The sequence below is a fragment of the Acromyrmex echinatior genome, chromosome 7 (genome assembly GCF_024713525.1).
Source record: "Acromyrmex echinatior isolate Ae372 chromosome 7, ASM2471352v2, whole genome shotgun sequence".
Classification (NCBI taxonomy): Eukaryota; Metazoa; Arthropoda; class Insecta; order Hymenoptera; family Formicidae; genus Acromyrmex; species Acromyrmex echinatior.
Window position 1 is genome coordinate 14834840 of NC_141858.1, and position 24396 is coordinate 14859235.

The 24396-nt window shown below is 26.6% G+C and overlaps 2 protein-coding genes across 8 annotated transcripts in view; one reads left to right on the plus strand and one right to left on the minus strand.

Annotated features, from left to right (window-relative positions):
• The window catches only part of PIG-S (phosphatidylinositol glycan anchor biosynthesis class S), a 32604-nt gene that overhangs the window by 1229 nt on the left and 6979 nt on the right, over positions 1-24396 (plus strand). The window lies entirely within an intron of this gene.
• Positions 21-19529, minus strand: LOC105154147 (I'm not dead yet). Of its 7 annotated transcripts, XM_011069472.2 has the most exons (11): positions 13338-13452; positions 13074-13257; positions 8350-8423; positions 8152-8269; positions 7364-7635; positions 4378-4492; positions 4241-4302; positions 2979-3101; positions 2400-2729; positions 1682-2060; positions 21-1067 (listed from the first exon to the last, which is right to left on the minus strand). In XM_011069472.2, exons 3-11 carry the CDS (start codon positions 8409-8411, stop codon positions 816-818), a joined length of 1713 nt encoding a protein of 570 aa, XP_011067774.1. In that variant the 5' UTR covers positions 8412-8423; positions 13074-13257; positions 13338-13452; the 3' UTR covers positions 21-815. The 7 variants fall into 7 exon arrangements, with proteins under 7 accessions (XP_011067774.1, XP_087264368.1, XP_011067772.1 ...); XM_087408242.1 differs by lacking the exons at positions 13074-13257; positions 13338-13452 and adding an exon at positions 19207-19528; XM_011069470.2 differs by lacking the exons at positions 13074-13257; positions 13338-13452 and adding an exon at positions 19096-19528.

Here is a 24396-nt window from a genome sequence, read left to right on the forward strand (position 1 = left end):
GTAAAAAAAGAAAAAAGTAATTATACAAAAATTATATAGTTTATTCGGCAATACAGATGGCTTTAGAGTCCTCTTAAGATTCAGCTTTATTGTTAAAGGCTTTATTCCATTATTACTGTTGTGTAATCACATTTACAGTTTGATGAACTTTCTTTAATATTGTTTATATAACAGATATGAAGCTCTCTGTATATTTCAAATGTTAGTGATAATGTACAGTGCGTAAAATATATAATATTCTATAGTACATACAAATAAATTGTTTTTTTGTGACATGGATATCAATATTCATTAGCTTTTTATTGATATGAATATCGATATTTATTAGCTTTTGATTGGGACTAAAATTACTAAGGCGATGATTATAAACTCAAAGTTATTGCTCATCTGAGAATTTACTTGATATTATAAATGTAATAGATATAAAATTTATTTTATGAAAAACGTTTACACTTTACATAAATCTGAAATTCTAAAGATATACATTCATTATTATGTTTAATATAACAATACTGTATGATAACATTTATGATACATAAGATATGATTCGATTTATAGACTCTACAGTTACTCCACTCTTATATTTTTCATTGAGATTATTTTATAATTATTTCTTATCTTAAAACTTTGCATATATAATATTTGGAATTTGTAAAAAAAAGTAGAAAATGAACTCGATTAAACGAGAAAATAAAATATATATAATGCGAGTAGTACTCTTGTCGTTGTGAAAATCATTCTTCGCTCTTTGGCGGAATGATAATGAAATATACCGAATAAAAGAATATTTATATTATAAATATAATGGACTATTGCTACGTAGCCCATTCAGAGAAATCCGATAGGTTAAATACGTATTTACCCCAAGTAGAAAACGCTATTACAGTGACAACGAGCGTGATAATGCTAGGACCGATACCAGCAATTATAAAATCTTTTGTCTTTATGTGTCCCGCGGCACTAGCAATTGCATTTGGTGGAGTACCTACTGGTAGATGGAACGAAAAGGAGCAGCAGAGAGTTGCTGGCAGCATTAAATACAAAGGATGTATTTTAATAGCCACACACTGAAAAAAAAGGAAAAGAAAATACTGATATAATTCTTGGAAACTAGCTTATACTGTAAGTAGTAAAATCTTGTCTTGTAAGCAAGAAATTTTCTGTAAATTTTAATCAGCAAATGTCTTCAACGAAAAGTATTTTAAATAAAAGTATGTATAAGTAGTTTAACAATTGTAAATACGATATATATATATGAGAAAAAAGTGGCCAAGAGTATAGACGTTGCATAGACATGCCATATAAAGGATATTTATTTTAATAAATAATATCTCTTATTTAAAATGATTCAAATAAATCTCTTTCTATCTTTAAAAAATGATTCAAATAAAAATACATACATTATATTTCTTAATTCATAAAGGAAATTATAAATTAAGAAATATAATGCATGTAAATTACACAATCTAAATTGCATACATTTTAAAAATGCAAATAGTTTTTTTCACTTCAATTAATCCATTTCATAATCCTGCGAATTAAAATATTAAAAATAATATTATATTATATAATGAGATTTTTTTACATTTTTATATTAAAATGTTAGGATAAAATATCTCCCAAATTATCATTAATTGAGCTCTGTTATATCAAAGTTTATCGTTAATTTCGGTATACTCACCATCTCCGCTAATACGGGCAATATAATATTCGCGACGGCCACGTTAGCTGTTAATTCCGTCACGTTCTCGGCAAAAAAGCAGACAATCAGCATTATTGCTACTACGTTAATCTTTTGTAAACCTATCAGGTAATGACCGAGCATTTCTGATAGACCTGATGAAGTACTACCTGCTGAGATGGCAAACCCACCACCTAAGACGAATATTAGACTCCAATGCATTTTCTCGTTTATCATTTTCCAAGTTATTAAACCAAGCGATGCTTTTGTAGGTCGTTTACGCGGATCTTTACTAAATGCATATAAAAAGTCCAATTTCGACGGAATAATAAAAAACAGTATCGTTACACACACGGCTGCTGTCGAATCCTTAACAGACCTATGAACATCAAAATTCCGATTATTTTATATTCGTTTTAATTTATTATTTTATAATTTTTTATGTTTATATTGTTTTTTTTACATATTTTAATTTTTTGTTATTTTGATTACATTTTGGGTTATGTCTAGATATACATTTTATTAAACTAAAAAATTATGAATTTAAGAAAATTATACTTATAATTTTACCGAAATTATGAATTACAAAAGTATAATGTAAAATAGTTTTTGTTATTCTTTTCTTATCTTTTGATTATTTTCATGATAACTCATAATGAAGGTTGATTTTGAAATAGAAAATGCATATTTTATGATACTGATTCTTATCAATACTCACAAGTTCGTAACATAAGCAGCCCAGCCCGGCATAAAACCAGGGCTTCTGAAGAACCACAAGAGCACCACAAAAATAAATAAGACACCCACGGAGAACTCATGCCACGAGATTGGTCCAAGTTCTTTGTACCTTTTTTCAATAACTCCCGCTGCAATACGCTCGCCTTGTTGTCCAATATCTATCGCACGAGCATCTTTGCTTTCTGGTCTGAAAAGACCCATATACATCACCTGCAGCCACAACCATGTAAGCAAACCCATTAACAACATGGGTGGCACCGAATATAACATCCAAGAGGCGAAATTTATGCCGGGACTGTTAGGAAAACGCCTGGAAATGAAAGCAAACTTTATCATTGTTATTATTATTTCTTCTAAATCATAAATATCGAAAAAAATTAAATATGTCACACTGGAATTAAAAATTTATAGAATTAATTTGTAAATATGAATATCTATTTTATGTATGTCATAATTTTTATGTATTATAAATGTCTTGAGATATCTTATTACTTTACGACATTGAAAATAATACATTTGACATAAAATTGCTGTTTTGTGTTTGAGGATAAGCACATACTTTTCTAAAAATCCCTTTAATGTTAAATTGGTACCGCTTCCCACAATAGTGCCGGTACCACCGAGAGTAGATGCGTAAGCCGCGACGAGATAATATACCATTGTACTATGCGTTGGCCTTTTGCTTTAAAAAAAAGAAAGAAAAATTAGCACCGTAGATATGTACTATGATCGAACAAATAGAATAGATGAACTTGTGTGGAATTTAATATTAATATTTAAGTTTAATTAATAGAGTAAATATTAATATACACACTCTCTCTGAAAGACAAAATTGGCTGAATATGATATAGCATTTAAATTACTGCAGCAACTAATCTTTTCTTTCAATGCAGGATAGTTTATTAATACAGTTAATTACAGACATTATTAATGATACGAAAAAAATATTTTATATGAAAGTAAAACGGTTTTCGAGGAGAATTTTGTTTTTCTTCTAATGTGAAAATGTCACAAAAAATATAACAAGGTTACTACCACTTTTTAAAATTGAATTATATGATTTTTTTATATAGTTATTATTATTTTATATAATTGTTCTAATTAATTTGCATATGAAAGTATTAAGGTAGAAAAACAAAGAGTTTATGAGATATATTTCTGACTTAATATTTCGACATAAAATGTTAAACATTTTGCAAAAAGTATTAATTTTTTAATTCGTACTTTAATACTTTTATAAACAGAATAACGAAACGAATCAATTGGTATAAAAAAAACACATAGTTGCTTATTTAAAAAAGTATTTATTTTGTCTACGTATATATTTTTTAAGCAACTATATGTTTTCTTTATACCAATTAATTCATCTCATTATTCTATTTATAAAAGTATTGCGATACGATAATCAAATAATTAATAGTTTACAAGATATTTAACATTTTATCAACATATATCAGCATATATCAGAATAAAATATTTCGTAAACACTATATTGGTTTTTTGATATCCTTAATATTTTCATATGCAAAATAATTAGAGGAATCATACTAAAAAAATCATATAATTCAATTAAAAAATGTGGAGATGATATCTTTTTGATGTCTCCATCTAGAGGAACAACAACATGACCAAAGTATGTCCCCATGTCGAAACCGTTTCACTTTTATCCGAAATATTTTTTCATATTATTAAATTTTGGAGAAAATTGATTGTATTGATTAAAATGCATCATCCTGTATTTAAAAATTAAATATCTAGAAAATAAAGAATGAAACATATGTGCATGTGCGCGCGTATATGTGTGTAATGATAAATAATTACATTTCCCTGCCCTCCTCTTCGGTCACTCCTTCCTTTTGTATGAACATGTTTCCAAGTCCTTGCTGAGATAAATAAATTTGAAAAATTATTTTTTTTCGCGTCTTATAGTCAAGATTTCGGAAAAGATGGAAACTCACCGATTCAAGTTCTATGAGAACAGTTTCCATTATCGGTATCATCATGGCTGTAGCGGCAGTGTTCGAAATCCACATTGAAATGAACATTGTCACGAAGAATAAACCTAATGTTAATCTGAGAATAAAATAGATCGAAAAAAGAAATTTTTAATCAAAAAAATAAGAAAAAAAATTTTAATTAGAAAGGTTAGATAAAATTATATAACAAAAATTATGAAACATACATTAACTTCATTATACTAGCAACATTCTCACTAAAAAGTAATTTATAAATATAAATTAAATAGATAAATATAATAATTCATTTGTATAGACAATTTTAATATATCGTTTCTAAAATAATTAAGAGATATGATATAATATAATCATGAAACTAATTGTCCGAACAGTGCACCAATAATTAAATCAATAATTTCTTTAGGTTATTCTTCATTTGAAGAAAAGCTTAATTGAGATAATAATCGGACAATTAGTTTCGTAACTGTATATATGTGTATGATATTTGGAATGTATTTTAAGATCAGGAATAATAAGAGTGATATAGTAATAAATATTTTAATATGAATATTTTTAGTGTTAAAATATTTATTACTATTTCGCGATTAAAAATCAATTACATATTGTAATTCAAGAAAAGAAAATCGCAATGTTCATGACATATATCACAAAATCGCATATCTCTAATTAGAAAAGGGGATAATTTGACAGCTCGAAATAAATCGAAATGATAGAATGGATTCTTTTTAATAAAACTTTGTTTTCGAGAAAAAGATTATGAGTTTTAAACTAAAAGAAAAAAATATTTTTTTTCATTTGAAGAATTAAAAGGACAGAATAGAATTTAGAAACAATCTATTCTAATTTAATTCGTAAAATACAATTTTATATATAGGATGATTCAAAATAAACAGATACCTTAGAATGTCATATTCTTGACTTAATTTTACGTGCTGATTTTCATGTGCTCCGCGGAAATACAAAATATAATTGTCTTATAAATACTGTTTCTCAAATAAAAATATTTTAAATACATATTTCAGAATTAAGTCAGGAATATGAAATATTGAAGATAAATATTTTTCTTAATTACTTGTATGTTGTATTTTTTGGTGTACAGCAAAGGAAATTTTTTGGGTTCATTCCGCCTAAATGATTAGAACCCAAGGAGCGCTGATAGATAGACTACAAAGAGCTTTGAAGACACACTCCTTTCTGTAACTTCAACACTTTATTTCAATTATTCCCCTTTTTACAAATTAATTTTCCCGTTATAATAATTTAATTACAATTAATTCCCGTGGCTATGTTAATATTATTTAAATATTACTGAAAGACACGTTATCTTATAATTTCTCGCACTTCCAACTTTGTAACTGGTCGCAGTTATCGGATTACATGATACCGGACGCTCGTGTAGCACGTAACGTGTTAATTTAATTCAGTATAATGCCCGGTGATTAGCTGAACATAAAGGAACCGCGGTGATAGCTTTCGGGCTATTGTATAATAAAACAGCATTATTGAAAATGTTGATCGTTTTATTATACAGTGAGATTCAACTAAACACAAAAAAAAATTTGTAAAAAATAAAATTTTTCTTTGTCTCATACAAATTTACTCATTTATTTTAAGAGTCAACTAATTGAATTATTTCTGAAAGTAAACTATACAGAATATCTGTAGCAAAGTTAAATATTTATAGTAAAGTGCACGTATATTTAATTACATTTTTTTAAAATTCTTTTTCTAAAAGAAAAGCTGATAAAAAATACTGAATATGCGTGTATACAATAAATTAATAAATTATTTATTAAATATTAACAATAACTTAGACATTTTGACAACATTTTGTCGCAAAGAAATTACAAATGTTTCAAACATTGAACGCAGTTAAATAAAACCGAATACTCAAGTCAACTGAGATAAAAGGTTCATGAATGTCAGTTCTTCTTTTCAAAAACATTAACAATCCTCTTAACGTTCAAGATATATTTTTCCGCACACAATACAATAATTTACATGGAACATGTATGTATAAGAGAACGCAACAGATTTAATAAAAAGTTGTATTAGTTGGATAAAAGATTGGCAGAATGTTAAAAAAGAAGAGATAAGTGGCATTTTGTATTTTTGTATCATTAATAAATTGGCGTTAAAATACTAGTCTTACTAAAATTCATAAGCAGGGTTATCTTTATATAATCTTATCTATTGGAAGTTACTTTACTTAACTACATTTCTACACATAAAATAATCCATTCGAATTTGCCTCCATAGACCAAAAACCTACATAGACAATAGTTTCCAACTAGTTGAGAATATCACTAATTTCTGATGATTCTATTTTGCTATTTCTAGATGTAGTACGATATGTCAATAGAGTTATTGAAGGTATATAGAGTAATTGAAGGTATTACGAAAAGATTTCATTGAAAGAAAACCGGGACATTCTTTAAATAAGTTTGTGTATGCTTTAAAATTAGTTTTAGATTCTACTTTTTTCAATTTAATAACAAGTTTTATAAGCAGACATTTGTAGTTCCAATGGACTTCTTTTCTATTATTGCGGATATTACAAGATATTGAATTACATTCTTTAAGCAATTTCTCGTTTATTCTATTATTTTATTTCAGACGTTAATAATATTGCATTTGCCATCGATAAAGACGGCATAGATTAATTATTACCTGGATGTTTTTGGCTTTCTTCATCATACTTTTCTTTTAATTTATTTCTTTAGAATTTTGTAATAATTTTACTTTTTCTAAAAAACAAGGTCTTATTCATCCTATCATTTCGATTTATTTAGAGCGATTTTTTATTTGTTTTGGCCCACCTTGTATTATGAATCGCAATAATGCAAATGATATTCTATTATACAATATTTGGAAACTCTATGATATTATTAGACAAGAATTACAAATAAACTTGAAAACATTAGAAACATCTTCTAACGTAACACAATGATATAGAACATTTAAACACCTTCGATGACTGCAGCCAATAATTCTGATGATGAGTAATGCTATTCGCATGTGCAAGCCGGAGTTTTCAATAACCACAGCGATTACCAAACTGCCCAGAAACATCATTGTTGTATCGTTCATATAGCATAAACAAGTCTCATTGGTAGACATAATACCCATTAGCGGATATAAAATCACCGGGATCATACCCGTGATGGGCAATGGCAGGACCTCAGTCACCCAGAACATCGCCATTAACGCGATGATGTATAAACATTTCATTGCGATAGGCTACATTGACAAGAAGAAAGAACGATTTTTTAATTTTTTCAACATTCAATGTAAAAATATAAGCAACGACATAAGCAACTCTTTACTCTCACTGTACAACCATGTTAAATTATGATGTTCGAAAAAATTACGAGATCTTTTTCTATATTGTAAATAAATGTATTAAAATGAATTAGTGTCCATATATTTTACTATCGAAAACTTTCTTTTATTATTCTTAATAAACTCTTATATAATTCAATTCACATTTTAGCAAAAACGTATCTTAAATGTAAAATTATTTATATTTGTTTGTTAATTCATGAACTGAAAAAAAGATTTTCATATATTTCAGCACTTTATTGAACGTGCGTGGTAATGCATGAAGAAATTAATTTAATATGGTTGTTGTTAGAAAAAAAGAGTTTTATGATGTATAAATTATTAATACAATTTTTTTGTTTCTAATATTTCTTTAAATTCTATGTATTTTAATATAATAATTTTTATATATGAATATAAGAAAAAAAAACATACTTTTTCACTTTCGAGAATCAATATCGGAATTAGGATTAATGGCCATAATATCACAATGAAAGATCGCCAATAAATGGCTAGAAACTTTATCAATAATCTGCCAAATCCATCACTTTTCCTAAATTTACAAAAAAATATTTCATGAAATGTTGAGTTACAATTGTCTTACAAATTGTAAAACTAATATCAATAATTTACCCTATGTTTCTCTCTCTTCTTCCGGATTCAGCAATTTCTGGATCCTCTGATCTCGAAGCCATTTTAAGGTCTTACTGAAATTAGAATATTGAAAAATCTTTTATAAATTTATTTAAAATATTTTTACAAAAAGTATTATTTTAATTAGTCTAATTTAACGGTATTAATTAAAGTATTAAATTATAAAATACATGCGTTTAATATCTAGGGAGTACTTTTTGAAATTCATAATTTGGACAAATATAACAAATTAATTGCAATATTTATCTCCATTTTCCAAAAATTGTTTTAATTTCATTTTAATGTATACATATAGTATACTATATATGTGCAATAAAATTAATATAATGAAAAATAACGTACTTATCGAAAAGTAGAGGAATATAGTATTAAATTAAAGGGATTTAAAATTAAAGGGATCCTAAAGTCATTTGTTTTTTCGACTAAATGCAATAATTTTTGTATAACGATTACTTTTTTCCTCTTTTACAGACTTAAAAATCCTTTTCCAAGCTCAAACGCATCAATACGTGTTTATGAAATGATGTTTATACCGAGAATGAAAAAAAAAATTGTTTAAATTGAGATTTCTTTTTTTACATTAGTCCAATATGATATTAGAGCTGTCAATATCGTAATAATATTTGCTTCATATAAAAGCTTTGCAATCTGTATTTATTGTGATCCACAGATTAATAGTTTACACGAATGAACAATGTGAATTAGACTTATATATCTAATAAAAATGCTAATGTTTTATGAAAATTTATATATACATGAGATATTGATGTGGTATATGAAGATATGATGTGTCGCATTTTATCAATAAAACATGATGATCTCGTCAGAGTTCGGGCTTTACTTTAAAATCTCCTTAAGAAAATTAAAACAACACAGAGTGTTTGTTGTAACAATTTGCCGTGATATAACGTTTTTTATCCATCACTGATTTGCGGATAAGTCAAATGAATCTTGCGTCCTCCCGGCTAGAGAAAGCGAGCGCAATTGTCGGCGGACTCACAAATCGAATGTCGATTAATTTTTTTTGTTAACTGTAACTTCTATGAGATAATATTAGCCAAATAAAGTATGAAGATCGGTGGCCACCCTGCGATCTTGATTTGGGTGTTGCCATTTCATCGAGTTGCCATCAAAGAGGAAACCGATTCAAGGAGGACATCGCCGAAGTCCCGTGCATTCCCAGGGACAGGGATGCAAATTGTATATTTCTTATTATTTTTCTCTTGAGGTTACTACTTATTGCACTTATCGTCACCCATTTTTACAACGTCGTAATGAAGATGCCGAGTATCCAAAAGAGAATTCTCTTTGAGGAAAGCGGAGTCCGAACCGGACTGCTACAAAAGTGGCACCGCAAAAACAGGCAGCCTACTTTAGCAAATAACGAGCTCGTCGAGCTCAAGATTGTGCGAGGAATTGTCATGATCCGTCCCGCGTGAGAGCGGAGATCTGGTTGCTAAAATAATAATCTACCCGGTGATTTGGACCCGTGCGATTTGCTGAGTTGCGACTTAATTGCTGATTTGCTTTGCTTAAGTTTAAATAAACATAATTAAAATTTATTTTATAATTGTCGGTCTGTAATTCACAGCTTTTCCATAATAAATTTAATCATGAATATCTTAATAACCATAGTCTACACTAAAGAAATACTCTTGACAAAGCTAAAAGTCCTAACAACATATTTTTAACTTAAATTGCAATAAAACTTCTCCAGCATATGTCACACACATATCGTAGTTAATATGATAAAATACATGAAAATAGCCTTTTTGCAATTTTTAATTGCAAATTTCTCAAAATGTTGACATATAGAAACAATTTGGAAAACGAATTTATATTCGGCATCCAAAAAACTTCAGAAAATGACTAGTTTTTATATTTTCTTTCTGTCGAACAATGTAATCAGTTTAATTACCTGATCGTGCAGTTTTACAATTTGTTACACTGACCGATTTAAAAAACTGAAGCACAATATGAATAAGATTGAGAATATTGTATTTTTCACAGCCTTCGTGATTTTTTAATATATGCATATGCAGCTGTACTACAATGTCATTTCCGTTTATGTGACACCGCGGTTATGCGCTTCGTCTGTATGCACTCTTAATCAAAATGACACTGCCGTCTGTCCAGATCTCTCCCATGGTCGTTTAACCCTGCGTCATTTACATCACTAACAATACGTCGAGCTTATTGTTCCAAAGCGTGTGTTTTATAACCATCTAAAGATTACTGTACACACAATAAATTTCAGAATATATCGACATATTGAAGGTATGCGCCTTTGATAAGGTAATGCATGCTAAATGCAAACCGATACGTGATTTTTTAATGCCACGAAAAATTTAGTGAAAAATTTTACGTAAATCTAAATTTATATTATGTTGTATTGTTTTTCTATAGAAAAGACAAGGTATTAATATGTTAATAATTTTTTATTGAATATATTTTTCATGAATTTTTTAAATTCAAAATATTTAAATAGATATATCTAATAGATACATTTAAATATATCTACCTACTTTACTTCTAAAAATATTATGGCGTTATCTTAACTGTGTTCTTATATAAGCTCTTTAATGTTTATATTCTATAAAAGCTTTTAATAATGTTGAATTATATGAATAATGTAAATGCTCGCTTTAAGGGAGGCACCACCTCTGGTGATGATCATGATCTTGACATATATTGTCAAGAACACTCTTTTGAGTGATCTCCAAGAAGTTTCAGTCATTATTAACAAAAAAGTTCAATTTTATTTTGTATATCAATATCGCATTGTTGACATATTTGCATTCGTTATGGAGATATAGTATAAACCTATATAAACCTATATGGAACCTAGTTTTGCGTTGTAAAGCGTATGTGTGACGCAGTGGATTTTGCCGCTCTCCCCCTCCTCCTACGGTGGAAGACTCCACTATTAAAAGCTTGACACATAGGTTGAACTCAGGGAATGGAATTCGTTACGAATTGTAACAAACTAAAGGCTATGGCACGTAGAAAAACTTAAAACGTAAGACTTAAGCAGTAAGCGAATTGATCAATCACAATAGAGACCATAAGTACGAATCCAACATGTTGATTTCCTTACTGCTTAAGTTTTACATTTTAGACTTAAGTTTTACAGTTACAAATTACTTTTTTTGGGAATTATAACTTTTTTTATTTTGAACCTATGTATTTATGACATAATTTTTGTTTTTTCAATCTTTAATCTTTAGATAGTATTCATAATTTGTTTTAATTTCAAGACTCTTTTAAAGTCTTAAGGTAAACGCTTTTTAGGCTTTGGATATCATCTTCAAAGATGTCAGAAGGTTTATCGTCGTGTTTTTAATGTAAAAATATTAATACGTGTCTTAAAATATTAATACGTGTCTGTGATTAGTTTATTTATTATTAAATTTAAGCTATATAACTTACTGATCTTCGTAATATAATAATATGTTAGAATGAATTTGTGTATACATCAAATTCTTCAAACTACGCGCCAATTACATTTTCTGACTTAAAACGCAATCCTAATTAAAACTGGAACAGTAATATAATAAATTTAATTGACAAGTAATTTAATGATATATAATGATATTTAATGATATATTTATGTTAATAAGCAACTTAAAGTACTCTGAAAAATTTATTGTGAAAAATATCAGCCGGATATCATTTCAAGATTTAATTGGCGTGTATAGATTGTAGATATGTATTGTATTTACTCAAATATTAAAGTTTAACTCTCTCGCGACGATATGAGAAAGAAATTACATGCAATAAATTACTTTCTACATAAAACTTCATTTTTTAGATTTTAAAAACATAATTTCGTAATCCTGAAGCTTATAAAATATGTGATTAACTGGGATATCTGTCTACGTCACGTAAAAGTATAAAATAATTCCTGAAATATTCAGCTGTCGACTGTGTTACAGCGCGTCTGCTGTAACTTTTGACAGCTAAGAAATATACTATTATTTCAGGAATTATTTTACATTTTTATGTAATATATCAGATAGATATCTCTAGTTTGCCGCATATTTTATCAATTTTCGAATTACGAAATTATGTCTTTAAGAAAAAACTAAAAAATAAAGCTAGTATTCTTGTTGTGTATTAGTTTTATTAACATTTAAACAAAAAAATATTGCAAAAGTACATTTTTTAATTTTATTTTAAATTGATAGCACTTATTTTAAATTAATTTTAAAAAAGTAATGGAAAAGTAACAAATAGTTACTTTTTAAGTAACAGTAACTGTGTTACTTCTAAAAATCAGTAATTAATAACTTATTACTTTTAAAAAGTAACTTTCCATTCCCTGATTGAACCTTGCTAATTCGCAAAATAATATGTTTAAGAACTGTTTATTTTATAGTTATTACTGCTGTAATATTAGTAATAATAATTATATTTATAGTTCTATACATATACCAAAGAAAGATGTTAATATAAAAAAATATATGCATGCAACGCAATATAGTTAATATGTCAAGGCTTTTTTAAACGAGCAATTATAGTTTAACTCAAAATAAAATTTGTTTTTTAATTAAATAAATATAACGCTATAAAATTTTCAAACGTTTCAACTTACAAAGTTTTCCTCAATGATATGTATAATAACATTTTTATATAACCCCTTACAAAGTCAATGAACTTACAATAATACAATAATAAAAATGATCGCTCTAGGCTAATCTTACATGCTTATTTCTTCTTTTAGATATTGCGGATCAGAATAGCTATCTAGTCAGAAGTTTGAAAGTCCAAATTAATAAAAGTGTGTTTTACTAATTCCTCGGTTGTTATTCGAGAATCCAGCTAGTCAACGATGTCATAAAAAATACGACAGTTCGAGAACTTTTTCAACGACTATCCTACTATATTCTGTATAATAAATGTTAATTTGTAATTAAATGATTAATATAATTAATTAAATAATAATGAGAAGTTATGTTCATACTTACGTTAATTTATATAGAATAGTCTATTGAATCAAGATCAAAATAAAAAACTGTGTCATCGTATATAATAAAACAGCTCTTGATTGTCAGACGTTTTGAAATGGACTGATATTATAGGTCAGAGAATATATATCATTAAGTCATGACATAAACAAGTATGATCGAAAACGTTACAATCTTAATTAGCGTATGTCGTCAAGTATATTAAGATAAGATCGATCCAATAATTCAATATCGTTCATTAAATTTATGTCATTTTTTGCTTTTTTATGTGAATTATTTTTAAAATGGTTCTTTTTCGAAAATTTGTCTCGTAATCTAAAATTTCGATATTTTCCCAGTCAAAGCTGTGATTGGAACAAATAATGTGTTTCGTGACCACTAAATATTTGGATTGATCTAACTTTATATTGTTATGATGCTCTTTTATTCTAGTTCGAAGCTGTTTCTTCGTTTGCTCAACATAAGAGAGACGTCACAATCATTACAATTGATTTTATAAATTACATTATTTTCTTGATGTTGATTTTTATCTTTTTGTGTCTTTATACATTTATTCAATTTGTTGAGACATCGATATCTTATTATAATTTTTTATTTATTTATTATATTAATAATCTTGTTCGTAATTGATCTAACGTAAGGAAATACAAGCTTTTAAAAAAACTTGAACATATTAACTATATTGGGAAGTTAAGTTAGGGCCTTTTTTGGTCAAAATGGAAAAGTTCTGAAATGTACAATTTATATATCATATTAAACGGCTACTCAAGCAGATTCGAATGGTATATCGTGTATCTTGGGAAAATATCAGAATCATGGGAAAATTTGTCTTTGAAATTCTTAGATTTAGATAAAAAAGTGATTATATAGAATTTTTTCAATAAATACTACACATTTTTTTCAAGATATGTGGTAGTAACTGGATATATGATAACATATTGGAGATGTTAGGCCCAGTTGCACCAATGTTACTTTGACTTTAAACAAGGCTTAAAACTCTCTCTGTCTCTGTCTCTCTTTCGCTTTAAAACGAGACAGAGAGAATTTTAAGCCTCGCTTAAAGTCAAAGTAATGTTGATGCAATTGGGCCTTAGAGATTAAAAGTATATAAAAAAAACAATGATGACGCTTTTCATGTTTTTATTAGGATTGCGTTCCACTTGGCGCTCGTAACGCTCACAACTATCATTTGCTCTTGTTTTTTAAACAAGGATGAGATGATTCTACAAGCGTTAAAAGCATCTAGTAATACGCCTGCGTATTCTATTCCTACTATGCCTTCGGTATACATATAGAGATTATATCAAAATAGTGCCACAGTGAATACAGTAATTGTATCTTATTGCGTTATACTTATGCGTTATAATTATAGCGTCAAATTATAATTTTGCGGAATTTCTCTTCTCAAAAAGGTTCGTTCGCTTGTTTAAATAATACAATTCTTATATACAATAAAAAAATTGCTCAATTCTTGTATTATTTTTTCTTACTTTTTTAATAAATGTGGTAGCATAAATATGAAATTTGTTTTGATTGTGTTTCCTTCTTTAAGATACGCAATATATTATTTGATTCCACTTGAGTAACCTTTTAATATGATAATTTTGATATTATATAATTTATACATCTTGAACTTTTTCATTTTGATCGAAAAACAGCCCTAACTTTACATCCTCCTTTATAAAAAAAAGGACTATGTCTTACGTCTGCAAGTATATCATGTATACATATATATATATTGTATTTCTAATTAAATAATTCTATACAAAAAATGTATAGTTAGCTTCAAATAACTATAACAACTATAATATTATATAATATTATAGTCATTTTTAGAGTCATATAATATTACAATACTATAATATTATATGGTCCTAAAATGACTCTCATTTTTACATTTTTTTGTTAATATTGAAGTATTTAAATTTTGAAGATTTTCATTAATTGGACATTATATATAGCTATCATGTTGTTTAAGAGTTTTTATTAATTATTAGGTGTTGGAATTAATTCGTAGCGTTTTTTAATGAAAGAATGTTATTTATTTCACATGAGCATTAAAAAATACATTAATGAAAGTACTTCCCATCACTTGTAAAACGCTACGAATTAATTCCAACACCTAATAAAATAAATTTATTTTAATATAAATTTATATTTTGAAATAATGTTAATTTAAAGACGAAAATTTGATATTATCTATAATACTTTTTTATATCGTATGTGCAAATAATATGCGCGTGTTCGTGCATGCTTTAGAAGCTAAGTTCGTGTAAAACAAATATAGCTAAACGCTTTGAAAAACCACCGACAGAAATAGATTCACTGCTAGTTCAACTTGTATTTCCAACATTATCAGTGAAGTTGGAGACATATTCATCACTTTATACACATATTCGATGAATTTATTATTAACACTACTGTGTTGATTAATTTAATATATTTAATGTTAAGTTTTTTCAATATTTATTATTTTTCTATTTTCCATATCTATTATGATTTTATACGTTTTATTTGAATGTAAAATGTTATTATATTTTCCAAAATAATTTCCAGAAAGAAAAAGAGAGAAGGGGGAGGGGGGAGAGCGAAAGAATGTATGTGTACATTAAATAAATTTTTCTATTTTGAATAGCATCTATGCTGTTATACGAAGGTATAATAGTTCGAAAAAATTCTTGATCTGACGTCAGAAGTATCCAATTATTATATAATTATTAATTTTTGACAAATTTGATCTTGCAGAAGGCTACTGTTAAAATTTCCAACAAATATGTTTATTAGTTTCTTTGTTTCACTCTTATGTAAACCAACAAATTTTTATTATTTTTAGATAAAGCCAAATATTATATAATTGTAAAATATGTTTTATAAGATTTAATATCAATATACATAAAAAAATAAGGTTGATTCAATTTTGAAAGAATACCATTGTTTTCAACTGTTAAAAAATGGACTATTGAATTTAAATATAATCCATAAATGAAGATTATTTTAATCGTCCAAAAACCGACTAAAATCATTGAAGAAAAATCTATAATGCCGTGATGACAAGTAAAAGTGTGTGAGCCTCTTCGCTCTCAGTTTGAGATTAAATATAGAACATAAGAAAAATCATAAAAATAAAATTAGCGATAGTGATAGTCACGCACTTATCATTGTTATTTTTTACTGTATTTGTCTTGCAACATTATACATGTCAAATTATTATATGTTTTGTTATTATAGTTTATTTTAATTTCTAAAAATAAAATATTCTATTTTATTTGTAAGTATTTTAAGGAAATTTTAATATTAATATACATATCGTAGAATTTTAAAAAGTAACACAATTGTAAAAAATAATTGTATCTAATTATTTGATATCATATGATATTTCTTTTAAATAATTTAGACACAATTATAATACAAATGTAAAAGAATTTTTTTTTTTAATTGTGTCGAATTAATACCTTTATATATACATTAAAAAAATACAATTATCAATAAATGAATTTTATTAAATTGTTCTAATTTTTATTATTAAAATATCTTAAAATCTTGTTATATTGCAATTTTGCTAATTTCTGATATCATATAATATATTCTACGCACATTTGCAATTTAGATTTAAAAAAGAATAGATTTAAAAATCAGGATGTATGTACAATTGAAACATGAATTATCATGTCCAATCATTCTATTATAACCAAATTCTTTTCTTTGATTCATCCGCAAGCGATGTTCGCGATGCGTGCAATGCACGCGATATGCCGTTATACGTTGCATGTAATGTAGCACAACCTATAGGATGCGGATTATTAACTTCTACAGATTACAAGAAGTTAAATTCTTCTCGTTGTCCCCGATGCATTTACATATAGAAGAATTCATTTGAATTGAAAGAGGCGCGACGCTGTCATCTATATAAAAATAGAAGACAAAGCATTTTGCTTTATTCTTCATTTCTTTTTCTTTTGCGAGCAAAAATTTGTGAAACTTGACATCACATTGTGAGAAAAAAATTTGGTCTTGCTAAAATAACGAAAAAATTTATAACAATTAAACGCAATTTAATGAGTACTTGTATAAAAATACTAAAATATGTAAGTTACATCCTGTTACAGTTTTTTGAATTTATACGACCACAGAAGTCGGGACCTTTTATCTAGAATATATTATATATATATATATATATATATATATATATATATATGTATGTATATATTTTTTTTAACTAAAATATTTTTCTCATTTTTTTGATATCTAAGTACATGTATAAATTTGTATTAATGTAAGGAAAATCAGGGCTGGTTGTCAGTTTTTCAATAATGATATTTCAATAACTTTTTAGAAAAAAGTGGTAAGATTTTGAAATATTATATACGTTATAATACATCTATATTTTTAGATAATTAAAAAAATATTACTTTTTAATATATCGCCGTACAAATAGTTATTAAATTTTAAACAAAGCTGCAAAAATTAGCCTCGTACTCAGTATTGATTGTTCTTGACAGAAATATATTTTATATGCATATAGCATAAAAATATAATTTTTATTTTAATGTCAGTTTTATATTTTAGGAAATAATAGTGTATAATTATAGTATTGAAAGGTAAACTAATAATTTTAATCATGAAATACGTAATTTGTTTTCGTACTAGTTTCTATACGAAAATAAAAAAAAGTATTTATATGATATATTTGTAAATATGCTCCAAAAACGTGTCGATTTAAAGAGATTAAAATTCTCTTTCACCTAATCCCGGGTTATTTTAATCAATCTATCCCACATAGCCATTTTAGTAAAAAGAAATTGCATATTTACAAACATTATTACACTAATGATTATCTAACTACAGCAAAAATTATCTAAGACACACATTTTCTATCTATAATTACAAGAATTGTGATTGACAATATAAAAAAACTAATAAAAAAACAAAAAAGGAAATAAAAAATTTATTTACCAATTTTATTTTCTTAAAAGTTGTAAGTAATGTATACATGTACTATAATAAATAATATACGCTTTTTACACAATTTAATATTAATCATCGATCTACATTAAAAAAAGAGAGTGCTGTCATATATTAAGCTATTAGTTTTTTGACAATCAGTCCCGTATAAGCGGTCCCGGTCTCTTGTTTTAAAATTCATTACATAAAATGTTTTAAAATTTATTACATAAAATATATCTGTAGTAAAGAAATTTTGACATTTTTAACAGTTTTGGAATATATATAAGTGTAGATAGAGAGGCATATTGTTTGAAAATTGATATATTATGAATATTCGGGAAATAGTCACAATATTTATAAATATTTTAATATAAATATTTCAGATTGATTTGAAATATATAAAGTATTAAACAAATATATTCATAATATATTGTAAATATCTTAATAATAGTAATTCATGTAATGCAAATACATTAGTAAGTGAATATAATATTGATTGCAATTACACCCCAGGCCAAAAGTTTGGAAACATTTGCGATTGTTTCGCATTACACAATAAAAAATTTGATATCTTTGCGAAAAATTATCGTATCAAAATTTAAACATAGATTTAAAGTTCTAATCTAAGGTTTTGTACTTTAAAAAGCGGTCGAAAACTTCTCTACGACTTTTTTTCACCGAGATATTTAACTTCTCATGAAATGCGAAAAGATCACAAGTATTTCCAAACTTTTGGCCGGGTGCATCTAATTGTGCACATCTAATTGTACTGCACTCCTATTTTTAATTATTTCTAAATTAAATTATCACGTACTTTTATTAAAATATCTTGTGCAATCTTGTGATCCATGCAATTTGGTACACTCCTTTTCGTCACTTTAAGCCATAATATGTGAATTTTTGTCGTTATATACTTAACATTTACCTATTCGATGAGATAAGAAATAATTGCTTAATTTGAAACAATTGTTTATTCGATGAGATAAGAGAATAACAATCACATTGTCATCACTAATAAAAATTTATCAGCAATAAAATTGCTTAAAAATTTCAACAATAAGTCTTGCCATATTTCACGAAAGTCTTGTTTATAATATCACGAGGTTTTACTTAATTTTGTAATACGCTTTTTTGTAAATTTTTCACTCTCGTCACGATCACTTCTCGGAGTTTCCCGAGTTATCCGACGTTGTGTTTCATTCGTACTGACCGTCCAAGCCCAAGACACGCAGAAAAGGCTTCAATTCAGACTTTATTCCTCCTCTCCTTTAGCGCATTCTCTCCTCTACTGTACTCCCTCCTCTTTCCCCTTTCCTCTTCATTTCTTCTCCCCTCCTTTTTTCATCCTCCCTCTTTCTCTTTCCCTCTCCTTCTTTCTCTTTCTGTTTTATTTAGTCTGCTCCCTTTTGAGATGAGATTGTAATTTTTTTTAAATATTGTGCCTATTTGTTTTTTTTTAAATCTGGCCTATTAACGAATAGGCAACACTCAAGAGATTTTCTCATCGAAAAATTTATAATTTCTTTATTGATATATAAAAATTTATCAAAATATCAAATATTTATTTTCTATTTTATTTTATACCATAAATATTTCGTTAATTAGTAAACAAAAAATTATAAATTTTTCCAATATAAATCTAAACGTATTTTTTCCGGATAACAAAAACTTTTTAATATCAGAGAGAGTATTTTGAACTAACATTTTATAATATATTCCGTCTACTATAGTATGTGTTTGATGTTGTATTCGTCTTTGTATTTTGTGAAATTACGACATAATGTTAATGATGATTATAATATTTGTGACATTATAAAATTGAAAAAAATGAATAATCTCTAATTCTAAGAAGAATTTAGAAGATGTGGAATTCTTAGAAATTTTGTTTATTACCGAAATTTCGAAAATTTATTAAAACTCAAGAATTTTCGAAATTATCTCTTAAAAAAATTTTTTTTATAAATAATAGAGAACAGTATTTTTAATATTAAAGACAAATTTCGTTTTATTTTAAATTTGATTTTAAATCTATTTTCGAGATTTCATATTAGATTAGAACTAAAAACATTGAATAAAAGATTTGGAAAAAGTTCTAAGACTTTGGTATTTGGAAAATTAAATTTTTAATTGTGATAATGCAAGAAAAGTACATTTTCAAAAATTATGTATCAACACACTATTTATGTTTACTGAATATCTATTTCATACATTATACATATAGTAAAAGAATTCCTTGTTTTTCTCAGATCTCAATTTGTAGTGCATGTTGCGAAGTCTAAATTAATGAGTTTAATTTTTATTAGGTGTCCCCATTTATGATTTTATGTTCATGCAGAAAGAACGAAAGACCGAGGCAGAGGATAAGGGGAACAAAAGATAGAGAGGAAAGAGGGAGAGGGAGAGAGAAGAGAGAGAGAGAGAGAGAGAGAGAGAGAGAGAGAGAGAGAGAGAGAGAAGATATGATTTAAACAAATGTATAGTAAATAAATATACTTTATATTAAACATACTATTATTATTTGTGAGTATGAAAAGAGTAGAAAAAATCTAAGACTAAAGAAATTCTATATCTACTTATTGCAACTTAAGAAATAAAACTTATAATTAAATAATATAACAATTGAATATAAAAATATAAAAATACCTAATATTATATAATATAATTGATATATCAATATATTAATACCTTCAGATCCTGCGTACATATAATATATCAGATTTGAAGATATTATTGAAATTATTTAATTCCATCAACGTCATCTGAGATTGATGGATAATGTTGGAAAGATAGTCAAAATTTTGGAAAAAAATTAATTATTTATAAATATAGTATGAATTACTTATTAAAATTATTAATGCGCGTGAATTGAATCAAAAACATTTTTTAACTTGGTTCTAATAAAATCAGGTTTGAAGAGGCTAATGAATAAAAACATAATAAATAAATCAATTACCAATTGTGCATGAAATTAAGTATTTTATTTTATTTTTATGAATCAAAAGTATATAATTTATTTGTTTGTAAGAACAAAAATTTGTTTGAGGATGTTTTGGCAATACAATATCAGTTAAAAATATCAGTTAAAATAAGCTAATATTAGCCAACATTCCTATTTGAAAAAGTCCATGTTAACATCGAATATCTCGAATCTCTCGAAGTATATTATTGCCTCTTTCCGGCAATGCTTATTGGTTCTCTCCATGCGCTTACTTTGTGAACGGTTATCATTGCATTTACGTCATTGCATTTAACTGTTTACGTCATTTATGAAATAAGCGCATGTATTTTGACACAAAAAAAATTATAGTACAGTGGAGTTATAATATAGTGCAGTTTAATAGTGTCAAATGCTAAATAATGCCCACGTAGCGCGCGCCTGTTTTGTACTATTTATAAAATTTTGATGATATTAGCCTGTGAATGTGTTTTGAAACCAATCACAAAAAAGAAAACAACAAATAATTTGACTTATAATGATTTTATGCAGCAAAATGATCATGTTTTTCTGCAATTTTAATCATTTTTAAATAATTTTTAATGCGTATCTAAATAAACTTTTGCATATATATTTACAATTGTTTGATCAGTATATGCTTAATATTTAATTTAAATGTTAATGTTATTTCCTCATCAAATTTGCAAATAAGTATTACACGATTTTACATAAGAATTCAAAATTAACAAAATTAAACAAATAAGAAAATTTTAAACTAAACTTTTAAATTAATAAGAAAATTGTGCTGAAATTTTACATAGATATTCAGATATAATGGAACAATCTATGAAATTTTGATATTTTTGATAATGTTTTGAGATGTGACCCATACATCTTTAAAAGATCAGTGATATTTGATAACATTAATTGTTATTATAATAATATAAATGAATATTTTTGTACAGTTGGATGAGTACATTATATTTCGTACAGTTACATTTATATTCAATCGTGACTTATAATCGAACAATGATTAACTTATAAATTAACGATTACTTTATTCCAATAATATAATGTCATAATGTCATGCAAACATTTCGATTTACAAAGTCTTTATCAGTGCACGTAATTAATTGTCCCCTTAACTGAAAAATCTCTTGTTAAATAATCGTTTTATCTAATAATCCTAACCACTTCTTATAGATAACGCAATATTGTCACATAAAATAGTTGTTTTCTGACATCAATATATGTTTTTCTGCGCATGAATTAATAAAGAATAGTTAACTTTTCATTTAGTCAGTATTGTTCGGAGTCCAATTTGTAAAAATTCCTTTGTACTCGAATAAAAGTTCACATTGGATGAAATAGTTTATTAAAATAATAAAAATAGTGTTATTTATTATTTCTCATTCTTCGTTTTAAAGCAACTTTAAAACATAAATGTCAAGACTTACTATTTTTTTCAATACATCTTGACATTTATGCTTCAAAATTTTATTCGCAAAGGATTAATGCTTTTTTATATTTATATTTTTTGTTGAAAATAGAAGAATGAAAATTTTATGTATGTGTCTGTTTTGTGAAAGTTCTCTCTCCAATTCTTTTAGAATTTTAAAAATAATTATTTTATTAATTGAATGTAGTATTTTTAAGTAATTATTTTATTGTTATTATATATAAAAAATTACTTATACATGTATGAGTAACAAATAAAAACATAAATTAAATTTAAATTTCTGTATTGTTCTATATTATTCTAGCTTTGTATTGTTCAGTCTTTGTATTGTTCGATATAGGCATATATAAGCAATTCCTTTTAAAAAGGCCAAGTTTATAGATAGAAGTTTATACCTTGTTTATCAAGAAGACCTAAAATGCACTGTGACATCAAGATGGCAAAAAAAAAAAGATCTACATTCCTTCGTCTCCTCATCATGAAACTAGTAAATACACTGCTACGAGAAAGAAGTGGACTTGCATATACACAAAACAAGATATTTCAAAATAGTCACGTCGGAAACGAATTATATTTATTTTGCGCATTTCTGTCTTTTCTGTTATTTAAAAAAACATTTATTTGTTTATTTCCGGAAAAAATATTCAAAAATATTCAAAAATGAAATACGAAGAGAGGACTTAATTTATCAGATATTTAATATTAAATATTTAAATAAATTATGATTAATTAAATGTACAATCAGTTAGAAAATAGTACTCCTGGTAAATATTTAATAATTTAATTAGCGCTTTTAAATGATAAGTTGTATGATAGAAAAATGATAAGAAATAGAATCAATTAATTATTAGGGTTTAAAACTAATAATTAAAAATTATTCTTACAGTAATTAAATATGTAATACTAAGGATAAAAATATACAATGTAGAAAAAATTCGCCAATTATTATTAACTTATTGAATCTTTCTTAGTTCTGATGAATTTCAAGTACTTACGGTGTGTTGTTTGACCGAATCATGATTTGCTAGAAACATTCTTAATTTTTGTCTCACATTGTGCATTCAAGAAAAGCTGAGTGAATATTTACGGGAAATGTTATAATATCAATACGGATTTCATTGAATTGTATGTAGAACTAATATATATGTATATATATATATATATATATATATATATATATATATATATATATATTGTTACGTCCAAACCCTTGAAAATTTGGTCAAGGAGACAATGAGGGAGAATGGAGAAGGTATGGAAGGACCGTTAGACTCAATCTCACAGGTATACGCGCGGAGGCGAATATCTGTGTACGCACAGGTTTTAAGTCCCGGAATGTGGGTCCGAAGGGACGCTATGACATCTGTTCCTCTGGACAATGCGTACGTCGGTCCTACTTTTCCGATCAAGGAATTTAATCCCTTTGACCCGGGACTGGACCTCGTGCGATCTCAGGTATTCGAGGGAAGTGAATGCGAAGGGTGATGTCAATAAAAAACAGGGGAATACTTTAAATTACATTTATTAATAAAATGAAACAAAGGAATTTTATACATTATAAGACTTCTCTTTACAAAAAAATATACATACTATAGCTTATGGATGTATGCGTGTATGTGTGTATACAATGAATGTGTTTTTCCATGGGAAACGCGGGGGTGGACTGTAAATAATTACGACTTACTTAGTAGCTGTCCCTAAGATATCGGGTAGGTTCTAGG